This window comes from Taurulus bubalis (genome assembly GCF_910589615.1).
Source record: "Taurulus bubalis genome assembly, chromosome: 10".
Lineage (NCBI taxonomy): Eukaryota > Metazoa > Chordata > Actinopteri > Perciformes > Cottidae > Taurulus > Taurulus bubalis.
The window spans coordinates 24347333-24359832 of record NC_136598.1 but is presented as its reverse complement, the minus strand read 5'-3'; the positions used below and the strand labels follow the sequence as shown (position 1 = coordinate 24359832).

The 12500-nt window shown below is 44.5% G+C and overlaps 1 protein-coding gene across 1 annotated transcript in view; it reads right to left on the bottom strand.

Moving 5' to 3' along the window:
• Positions 1-12500, bottom strand: part of LOC306742420 (calsyntenin-2-like) — a gene marked incomplete at both ends in the record, with an annotated part of 222001 nt that overhangs the window by 51508 nt on the left and 157993 nt on the right. Inside the window, one exon of the mRNA XM_079224800.1 lies at positions 1-153. This exon is cut by the window's left edge and continues 33 nt beyond it. Coding sequence (XP_079080926.1) covers positions 1-153 — 153 coding nt within the window. The remainder of the gene's footprint in view (positions 154-12500) is intronic.

Sequence of the window (12500 nt, the reverse complement as noted above, 5' to 3'; positions counted from 1 at the left end):
TCTCGCGGTCGCAGCCCTTCCCGATGTGGCTGGTCTGCAGCTCCACCGTGGTCCTCACCGACGACAGCGGCCCGCCGCAGGTCTCCAGGTGCATTTTGGGAAACAGCTGCTTGCTACCCGTTCCCGGCTCGTAGTCCACTCGCTTATTCCAATCTGGGGGGGGGGGAAGAGGAAGATGGAGTAGATAGTGTTAGGGACATTGAACTGCACTCTATAATGGAAACACGAGCAGATGGTTATCTTAAAAGATATCTGATTTTCACGAGTCAACTTGTTGCTTTTGTCATTGCTTGTTAGTTTTTTTCCCGCCAAAACAAGACCAATCTTTTTCACTGTCACTGAGATTTCTGCCGTCACAACTCAATATCCTTCTGGCAGAATGTCCCCGGCTAATGCAATTGCCGCATTGTTGTTTGAGTGTAGTGCAGTAGTCATTATGCTGTCACTGTCCGTCCCGTCAGCTGCAAATTGTGTTTTCTGTCCGGCGCAGGCTATTATTTCGTGAGACGGCGACGTTCCTTCCGAAACAAAAAACAGATGTTTATACGAGTTTTCTTTGCAGTGAGCCGATCTCAATCATTATCAGAGTTATGAACTGTGTACCCGGCTCATATCCAGACACATTTCAACATTTCGCCCAATCAGAAGTGTGTCAGTCAAGTTACCGTCTTCGGCATCATTGCATTATCATTGCATGGAACCACCTCAGAAATGAATTGGGCACACAACTCTCATCCTATCCAACTAGTGGTGTTTGCAAGCGTCCACACAAATGAGTTCCTGTCCATCCATCCTTCTTATCTGTCTGTCTATTCGGCGTTTTGGCGAACAGGAGCCGGAAAGGACGAGCATGAAGCCGAGCTGAGGAGAAGAATGGGAGCAGCTCTTTGTGGCTCACCAGCCGGTTTATATCTGCCATGTTCGCTTCCTCACACACTCACCACCTCGTGCTCCAACACACACACACACACACACACACACACACACACGGCATCTGTTTGGTAGTTAATTTACCTCCAGACTGTGAGTGCTGTGAGCTGCTGCAGCACTGGTACTGAGGGATTGTCAGTGGCAGCGATGACAATGGATACACACAATGGTGCTCGCTAAACGAGAACAAAAACACAGGAATGAGCACCAAAAGCCTCTGCTGATTTAAGCGTTTCTGTATCGTTTCTCTCGCACTTTTCTTTTGCACACAATTACTGTATATATATATATATATATATATATACATATATATATGTATATATATATATGTATATATATACACTGTATAAACTGTTACGTCCTCCCAACTAACTCCAATCTGAACCCATCCATGTCAGAGCAACGGACGTAATTCAAAAAGCAAGAAGGTCCGCCCAGGATGTACGAGCCAAACAAACACAGGACTTTCACCTTGAAGACCGCTATTCAGGTCCCGTGTAAAACCAATTAATTGACCAGGTATTTTATGCAACTTTAAAACTTAAAAATTGCATTTTTGTATCTGCAAATTCTAGTGTATCCCATTGTCACGCCACCAACATTCACATTGTTGTGGTTGAAGTGACGGCTACAACCACCTTCAAATGTTATGGTTATGTGTTTGCTGGATTGGTTTTCGAGCCCTTTTTGTTTCCCCCACACCACGCCGAATAAATTAACGACTATGCACCTTTCAGATTGAGGTCGGAGTGATGAAGTAGCGGATGCTCTGGTGATAACACACTCCGCCGCTAACCGGGAGTTAAATGACATGCGAGGCCTTGGCTTTAATGCTGCCAAGCTGGCTCCGGTCCACATTCAGAAAGATGGAGATCAGGACAGGGCAGCGCCTGGTTAAGGATGCATGGGAAGGAGTGAAGGGGACGTGGAAGGATAAGTGAGGAGTAATGGGTCGCGGATGTAATATGCATATAGATGCGAGGAGTTGAGTTTGGAAGTGGGTGATTGAGGTTTAAGGGTTCGAGAGCATTGGACAAACATGAGGGGAAAAGGGAAGGTGGTTTTTTAGTCTCGTGAGGTGAAGGCCTGTATGCTATTTGCCTCTAGTGACGGGCATCTACTCACTAATCTGGGCTTCTTCAGATCTACGGTCACGTCGAGCGTCGTCTACATTCATGCTCCGACTGGGGGAAAACGATTTTTGTTATTGCCACTTTGAGAGAGTAAAGAATGGGCCCATCACATCGTTTACTGACACTTTCCACGGGTCATTCCTATTTGCCGCTGGCTTTTTGCGACACTATACTGCATGGGTCTAAGGACGGCAGTGTAGATGGACTGCCAAGTCCACCAGTTCGGTCCACACTGTAACGTCTCATTGGATTCCTCCATAGATCCCAATGACATTCATGGGCCCCAGAGGATAAATCCAATAAGGACATCCAGACACACAAGCAGGCCAGTTATCCACTGACATACTTGCACATCAGGCTACTATTGGCACACAATAGTGTACAGACCTTCATGATCCCCAGAGGATCCTAATAACTTTGATGACCTCTCAGTCACCGGGAGAATTCAATCATTTCGATTTAGATTCAAAGATTAGAAATAGATTTAAAATGATTTGACAACTATTGGATGGATTACAATGAAACTCCATGCAGACGTTCACGCTGCCAACATAATTAATTTGATTGACTCCGTTAACCCCGTTGGCTTTTCATTCAGCGCTATCAGCAGGTCAAATTTCAATTTGTCCAATATATCCGACTTCAATGTGGTTTAATGATATAATTCAGACTCAGCTGTACTTTGTGTTCAGCACTAACTGGCATATGCTGGCAAGATCCCATTATAATTCCCAAAACAGGGCATGAGCTGCTTGACATCAGAATTTGACCACTTTAATTAAATAAAAGACTGTCAGCATGCTAACGTTAGCATTTTAGTTCATCACAGCCTCACAAAGCCACGATCATCACCTTGCAATATGCAATGTCACTGGAATAGTACACAACTATATCATAACATATCCTGATAGGTCCCTTTGGGTGCAAGTAAGGAGAGTTATAGTTATAGTCTCACACACTGCAGCTACTCGAGTGAGGATGCAGATGTGGGAAACAAATTTCACCCCCCGAACACGTGCATTTATTGCCATTTGAATCCGCGGACATGCACACTGAGGTCAGTGCATTGTTATGGCACTGATGCCTATTACACACCAAGGTTTACTGTAAAACACTAGATAATGGGCCCGGGAGTGACCCCCCTACTGCGAGAGCAGCCGATGATGAATGTACACAGAAGGTGTGAAGCGCACCCCACCAAACGTAATGAGGAATGGGCCCCGCTGCTCGGAAAGGTAAATGAGTTACGCGGCGCGTGGGTGGAAACAAATCACCAGAGCAAGTACAGTAGCAGATGTTCTTTCACACCAAAAAGGCACATTTCTTTTTGAAGCGCGACTCGCCTTCATGGTGTAGATGTATGAGGTGTTAGGGTTAGTAAAGGAAATGAACAGAGATATACGTTGGCCACAAAAGTAAATAACAGTTTACTCTTCATTTTCCGTAGACGCCTCCGTTTGGGTTCGATGCCCCAATACGAATAGCCTCATATCGCTGATTAGAACTCGGCAGAAGCATTTGTCTTTAATAATGGGGAAACGCAGAAGTAATACGATGAAAAACGGCCCTCTGACAAAAACCACTGGACTGTGTGAAGTGGGTTCACAGGCACGGAGAGAGGAAACACGTCTGTGTTTTGAATCTGTGCTTTTCTTTTTTTGGGATTAATGGAAGACAATAAATAGTCTTTCTTTCTCCCATATGTTTTGAGCCTTGATGGGCTCCTCTCACAGGTGGTTATGCATTCATGTTAAGACCAATAACTCGTTTTAGTTGATGAAATAACAAACTAACACCTCAGCTTGGTCAGTGCTCCTAAACTCTACACCCTCTAGCATCAGAAGGACGGTTGTTAATGGCATGATGTCTTTTCAAAATAAACTTCACAGGAAGTTAGGTTGAGGCAGCAGAGGCACTTAGTTAGGTCGAGGGGTAGAAGAGCACGTCGATGTGCTTCATGGAAGTACAGTCGTAAGTGTGTAGTTACTCTACAATTAATTACTAAAATGCCTCAAATCTCGAACAAAGAAAACCTCTTAAAATACGGGAAAGTCATTTTTGACTCATTAATGATGGCCTATGTGCTCCGGCGTGTGGGCACAATGAAAGGAGAGAAGTTACATGAGCTTGAGGCCGATCAGAGTCACGTCTATACAAACTAAATTGCACTTAGTTGAAAAACTAAGTGCAATTTAGTTGAAAAACTAAAAAACGCAAATTAAAAAATTAAATTAAAGTATGATAGGGAAGAACTAAGAAAAGCAAAAAACCTTGATATCCTTCCATCCTGCTGCTTGGTGATTTCATCACGTCAAGCACATCACAAATACATGAATTAAAAAACATCGCCCGTCTACGCCCCTCCCCCTCGCGCCCTCATCCCCTCTCTGGACCGCTGCAGCAGCATCCACCAAAACCATCATCAAGCTACAATACATCCAATGTCTCCAAAACCTCCACTGGCTCCCCATACGGCATCCAGATCCAGATCCTCCTCATCACCTCCTCCACCCTCCAGGCACAGTGACAGCAGTGTGGGTTCAACAGGAAGCAACGGGATGAAGAGGAATAAGACTTTATTTTTTAGCGCTTTTGCCTGCTTGTGAAAAGATGTTCAAACTGAGGATCATGATCTAAATGTTGACTTAAAAGATGGATCCACTGATACATATTGTCAGCCCATTGAGAGGCGATCGTCCATGTCCATGCGGAATACAGTAGTATACGCACCAGTACTGTGTTTTGAATTACCGTGCAGTTGTACCGCTCTTTATTAAGAATTATGGGATTGCTGATGGAACTCATGCCGTCTTTTTGGCATAATCAACTGAAGCGTTACAACTAAGTTAGCGATGAGTCTGCAATGAAACCAACCAAGGATGGGGGGAAGTTGCACATCCTGATTTGCATAAACACACACACACAGACACACAGAGACACACGCACACATACAGACACACACACAGAGAAACGCAAAACAAACAAACAAAGGATTACACTGGACAATAAATACTGGGAAACTATTTGTACACTTTGCTTTTCAGCCTGTTTTGTTTCCATAGCAACTACTATACTATGTATTTACTATATTAAGCTCACTCGTTCTGTTGGAGGAGCTGTTTGTGTGCAGTGTGGCTATTTAAAGTACCATCAATCTGCATAGAAGTAGAAAGACACGGAAGTATCTGTCAAAAAAAGTGCGTGTCACATTGTTGAACGGCATTAGAAAGCCCCTCCCCTTCCTCACATCTTTTATGAAACCATCAATGTGACAAGCGTGTCCACTTCCTGCAGCGATTGGTCCAGCTTGTGGAGGTGAAACGTAGTCGTGACCTTTCACTCATCTACTTCCTTCATGTTTTAAGTGTACAACCAAGTGCAACACCATGAAAGCCTCGGAAAAGAGATTATACGATGTACCAAACCTCGTCTCACGCTACGACAGCGCTGGAAGGTGCAGCTCAAAAGGTTACAGCGGTGACCTACAATTACAGACGGACATTCCTACAAACGTGCTTTTACTAGGGACTACCAATGTATTATCTTGTGCACGTGGCAAAAGATGAAGTAGATTTAGTTTTGCATGTTAAACACACTACCGGATGATTGATAAAGAAACATTTAGAGGCGTTAAGAAGCCACAGTTTGCAGTGAGAAGGACTAAGTGTCCGATTAGTGTAATAAAAGACACACACTCAGACAGACACACACACCTTGCACACCACGCGGGCGTTTTAACTGCCGTACACGGACAGACACACACAGGTGAGGCAAGTCTGCAACCTCGTCCATAAGATGAGCAGAAAGTGAAGCGGAGATGGATAGAGGTGCTTAAGAAAATGATGCGTCATCACACTTTCACACTGTTTCCCGTCTCTGGAGGCAGTGTGTGTGTGTGTGTGTGTGTGTGTGTGTGTGTCATCAGTAACTAGATGCATGCTTTTAAATATGCGTGTAGATGTATGTGTGGGTAGAGGATGATAGTTATGTGAACACTGCGTGTGTGTGTGTGTGAAATTGCTGACACCATGTTCAAGTAGTCGGGGGAGGGGTCGTCATGACTCGTCCCGCCATCAGTGGAAGAGCCAATTTCCATTTAAAAGAGCACTCTGCTCCTCTCTTGCTCTCCATCTCACGTCCTCCTCCGTCTCCCTCCGTCACTAAGTGCCATCTTTCTGATTTCTCCCTCTTCTTCTCCGTCTCTTACCCAACAATGCCCCCAAAAGCTTTCGCTTCTAATGTTCTCATGCATGCTCTTTGTGCGTCATACATACAAGATACTTTCCTCGCTTGGAGGCTTGCAGCAGAAAAAGAAGAAGCATACATTGTGGGGCTTTTAAAAAGGAGGTGGCTGGCAGAAAGAAGGAGTCAAAAACAAGTCAAAAAGTTGGAATCTTTCTTCCTTTCTGAAGTTTAGGCATTATGACGGAGGGGTGGAGATGCAGAAAGTGCTGGCTCGTGTATTTAATGTAAAGTTTGTTGTATTAACTAAGATGTGATTTGATAATGTGTAATAATGAAAAAAGTAAAACAAATTGCAGGTTATTGCAGGTTTCAAGTCTTTATAATAACTACACACTTTTTAGCATTATTAAAGCATGAATAAACACTGCATTCGTCATTTATAAAGCATTATTCCAACATGAATACTCATTAGTAACTCATTCATAAACACAGTTATGAATGTTTCATTCTTGATTAATAAGCTTGGGTTTCATACTTTATAAATGATGAATTCCCCATTTGTAAATGAAGTATTCAGGACTTAATAAGATCATTTGTAAAGTGGAAGTAAATGATAAAAACAATGCTGCAATTCATGATGAATTCAGTAGTTACTACTCTTTAGTTAAGTATTAGTTAAGTATGTTTCTTTCCACGTCTCTTTGCTTCCGTGGAAGACATAAATTCAGGAGAAATTAAAAATGAAAGACGTTCCGAATCGAACACGTTTGACGCTTCGTCTGAGGCCCAAATGCTTCAAACCAAAAGGTGCCTCGCTATTGTCCATTTTGGGCTTTTCTTTTTTTCCCTCGCGGTCAGTTTAGAAGCGTTTTTGACATCCGCGTGTTCACAAAAACAAGATAATGGTGTCAACGACGTCAGCGCCACACGTCGTTTGATACATTTTTGATGCCGACCATATTTCCGCATTGCAAAATGCATAAAGAAAACGGCGGCTCGACTCCAGGCTGCAAATTAAATTGCAAGCGGTGGTGAGACAGCCTTCGTGAACATGTTGTAAAAATGAAATGAAGCATTTATTATTGAGATAATCTCTCGCTCTCTCTCTAAAGTTTAATTGACAGTGGCATTCAAAAGAAGGACTGCAGCTTGTTTGACGCCCAGCGGCACACATATCATGTTTAATTTCCTCGTAGTATAAAAAGTGTGTTGATCTCTAGTGTGCTTACTGGAAAATAAAAATAAATGTACCAAGAAGTTTGATAGAGATTAATATGTGTAAACTAGTGCTTCATATCTATTAATGTCGGCTCTCCTTATTGCATATGCGTGCATGTATATGCATGCCAATATGGTAACTCTTTTCAAAAGTGTGTCTCTTTCAAACAAGTTTGAAAACATCATAAATTAAAGAAACGCCATCTGCCATCGCAGTTGTGTTCTGTGCAGCACCTGAGGTGACAGGAGCGCACTTTAACAAAGCTCTTCTATAACAGCCTCTAATGGGATCATCGCTAATGAAATGCCACTTTTGTGCTGGATTTCATGTGGAAAGCCTTCTTAAAAGACTCCCAATTTCACGTCTAGTGTCATTGTAATTCGTTTGCCCCCTTCCTCTGAGGATGGAGTGAACACGACAATTGAATCCTGGATCCCGATGGAACCAGCCGGCGAGTATCCGAGTACATCCCTGCAGGACGTCCGCCTCGGGGAACCTTTTCCAGCACATTGCTCTTTCGTCCCTACATCCAAAAGAGAAGAGGGTCGTGACTGGAGAGCGACATCACGGCCGCCCCGACGCTTTAAAGTCTCTTCCTTCGTAAACCTTTACTCCAGATGTTAATACGCGTCTTTTATCTCTTCCCTTAACTCCTCTGCATGTTTCTCTCCCTCCGTTCATCCGCTGCCTGCTGTGCTGTCCCTCTCTCATCTCCCTCCTTTACTCCCTTCACTCCCGTTGCCTTTGTAGTCACGATCTGGCTGTGGCCTTCACGCCGCAGAGGAAACATGTGAGGAAGAGAAACCACTCTGACATGTGGGTGAGCGTGCAGGTGTGTAAGTGTGCGTCATGCACGGCACACTATGTCCATTTCCTGTTTGTGTGTGCATGCGTGTTGTGTGCATACATATGTGTGTGTTACCAAGGTGCATCTGCAATTTGTCAGTAGGTGTGTGTGTGTGTTAAGGTATTTATCTTTTCATTTCCCTCTTCTTCTCTTCACCCTGCAAACACACAAACACACACACACACACGCATGCACGCACACACGCACACACACATGCACGCACAAGCATGCACACACACGCACACAAACACACACTCACAGACACACATCACACCATCAGCCATATGAACTCACAGAAAGTTATGCATGTACACACACACACACACAAATGCATGCACGAAAACAAACACACACACAAACGCAAACACAAATGCATGCACACAAACACACACAGAGACACACACATGCACACAGACCCAAATGCATGCACACAAACACACACTCACAGACATGCCGTATGAACTCACAGAAAGTTATTCATGCACACACACACGCACACACACAAATGCATGCACACAAACACACACTCACAGACATGCCGTATGAACTCACAGAAAGTTATTCATGCACACACACACGCACACACACAGACACACACACACACAAATGCATGCACACAAACACACACTCACAGACATACCGTCAGCCATGAACTCACAGAAAGTTTTGCACACACACACACACACGCGCACTCACACACACACACACCTTTTCAACCAGCTATCTTTTTACCCCCGCCACCATTCATCCATCCATGCCTGAAGCTAGAGAGGATTGTAGGGAAGGTTCATGGGTTGATCCCTGTGTGTGTGTGTGTGTGTGGGTGTGTGTGTGGGTGTGTGTGTGGGTGTGCGGGGGTATCATGGTGTAATGCAATACCAGTGAAAAGTGGAGTAAGAGGAGGATCACACTGGAGACTCGTAGACTCCTGCTTCCAGCCACCAGTGGATCGGAGAAGAAAGGCGAGTGTGGAGCATGAAAGACACACCGGCCGACGCGAGGGTTACCTGATAAACCAGGTGGCCAGATGAGAGCAGAAGAGAGGCAGAGGGGGAACAGAGGAATTATGAAGCCAACGAATGGGAGACGAAAGAGAACAGACCACTAGAAAGGGAGCTTTCAGCAGAGTGCAACGCTGCATTGTGCAAATTGAATGAGTACAACCCGCAGAGGGCTAACCTCCCGTCGAGGCACAAATGGCCAGTTCTTAAATGAACCTCATTCAAACTAAAAAGCGCCGATGAATGCAGCTGGTCAGCTTAAAGGTGTCTGTACAAGACACGCCATGCAGTCTTATGTAGAAAGGCTGTTGGCCCTCCTGTCAGCGGCTGAAGGGCTTCAGCAGGTACCATGTGTCCTGCATGTGTACTGTATGTGTATTGCATGTGTACTGCATGTGTACTGCATGTGTACTGCATGTGTCCTGCATGTGTCCTGCATGTGTACTGTATGTGTATTGCATGTGTCCTGCATGTGTCCTGCATGTGTACTGCATGTGTACTGTATGTGTATTGCATGTGTACTGCATGTGTCCTGCATGTGTCCTGCATGTGTCCTGTATGTGTATTGCATGTGTCCTGCTTGTGTCCTGTATGTGTACTGCATGTGTACTGTATGTGTATTGCATGTGTACTGCATGTGTCCTGCATGTGTCCTGCATGTGTCCTGTATGTGTACTGCATGTGTCCTGTATGTGTCCTGCATGTGTACTGCATGTGTACTGCATGTGTCCTGCATGTGTACTGCATGTGTCCTGCATGTGTCCTGCTTGTGTACTGCATGTGTACTGCATGTGTACTGTATGTGTACTGCATGTGTACTGCATGTGTCCTGCTTGTGTCCTGTATGTGTACTGCATGTGTACTGTATGTGTATTGCATGTGTACTGCATGTGTCCTGCATGTGTCCTGCATGTGTACTGCATGTGTACTGTATGTGTATTGCATGTGTATTGCATGTGTACTGCATTTGTCCTGCATGTGTCCTGCATGTGTACTGTATGTGTACTGCATGTGTACTGCATGTGTACTGCATGTGTCCTGCATGTGTCCTGCATGTGTACTGTATGTGTACTGCATGTGTATTGCATGTGTATTGCATGTGTACTGCATGTGTCCTGTATGTGTACTGCATGTGTCCTGCATGTGTCCTGCATGTGTCCTGTATGTGTACTGCATGTGTCCTGTATGTGTCCTGCATGTGTCCTGCATGTGTATTGCATGTGTCCTGCATGTGTCCTGCATGTGTCCTGCATGTGTCCTGCATGTGTACTGCATGTGTCCTGCATGTGTCCTGTATGTGTCCTGCATGTGTCCTGCATGTGTCCTGCATGTGTACTGCATGTGTCCTGCATGTGTCCTGTATGTGTACTGCATGTGTCCTGCATGTGTCCTGTATGTGTACTGCATGTGTACTGCATGTGTCCTGCATGTGTCCTGCATGTGTACTGCATGTGTCCTGCATGTGTACTGTATGTGTCCTGCATGTGTCCTGCATGTGTCCTGCATGTGTCCTGCATGTGTCCTGTATGTGTACTGTATGTGTCCTGCATGTGTCGGAGATTCAGCTGTGTCATCACTGTGAGCAGTGACCGAGGGGTCAACAGGCAGTCAATGGCGGTATGAAAATAGCCAATAAAAGCTGTTTTGAGAAAGTGTGTGTGTGTGTGTGTGTGTTGCCGCAGACCCCGAGAGGTCCTCGAGGACAGACACGGAGGTGCACAGTCACTCGTAGACGCCTTCCCATGATCTTTCAGCTACAAATTGGCCGAGGCTCGGCCCGCAAAGAGGAAACAGAGAGAAAGTAATACGGGGAAAACAAGCTGGAACCAGAGCGGGGATGAAAAGTGCAGCAGCAGCAGCCAGACAGCCTCCGACGGAGATTAGAGAGGAAGCAAGAACAGGAGTGGGAGGTTAGAGGAAATGGGAAAGGGAAGTGCCGAGCAATTTGTTTCTCCTCCTTCCTCTCCTTTAATTCATTCTCTTCCTACTCTTATCAGAGATCTGGAGCATTGGTTGCCACACACACACACACACACACACACACACACACACACACACACACACACACAGGAGAGTCGAGCAGAAAAATGCAACTCCACGCTTCTAAGAGAGAGAGAATGCCTGAGAACCGGTTTTGATTTCAGATATTCCACCTAGGGTTCACTTCCCACCAATGTCCTTTTTAGTAAAACATCAGTGGATCACGTCTGTCAGTTCTTCCTCATTCTCTTTTGCTCAATTCTTCAATGAGAATTTGTTGCTTTATTTTGGGAAAAAAACAAACAATAAAGTTAAAATCTCTGCACAGTTAGTTTGTTGATTTTCAATTTCACTAAAATGACTCGCTCCAAGCCCAATAAAAGAGTGTCTGTGCTTAGACATCTAGTTAAACTTTCATCTCTGTCATATCAATAATGTAATCGTACCCACTTTATAGTTTTGAACCATGTACCATCATTGCTGTATGTAGATAATGTTAAAACATTAAGGGGTAACTTGTAATATACACAACATACTTTTGCCTGAATCATGACAAACAAGGTTATACACCGGGCGCCATTGTAAGCTATGCTATTACTCCTTGTGTTATGAATGTTGCATCCACAAACAAGGTTTCACATCAGTATTACGTCACAGTGAGGTCTGGTTTAAGTTTCTCTGTCCTCTAAAAGTCCTCTCGCCGTAGCTCCTCCCCTTGGTGCGAGTGTTAACGAGCCTGAGCGCCTGCACCTGTGCTGATTGCTCATTCTTCACACCTGTGACAAGCTGCTCTCTGCACACAATGTTTGGATTAAGCCGACGAGACCGATGGCTGTTCAGGTAAATCGCCCGTGGGTGAGAGTAAATCACAACATAAGTCTGTCTCCTTCCGTGTCTCGGCAACTTAATCCTCACTTTAAAGTCTTTTATAAGGGGCGAGGCTCGCTGCTGTGAATTCAGTATTTTAAGGGGGAAACCGACTTGCGGTTTCTTATTTAAGGATCTCACTTTACAGATTTAGTTATTGTTGAAATAGTTTTTTCTGTCAACAAATAAAACATGTTTTTTTGTGTGTTTTTGTGGGGGTTTTTTTTAGGTTTATCTGGTAATATGGAAATATGGAGCATGTAACTACAAAGCATCTCTGTCTGTGTGTTCTTCGCATAATATCTCTAGAACCGCTTTGTCACGTCGTGGACAAACAA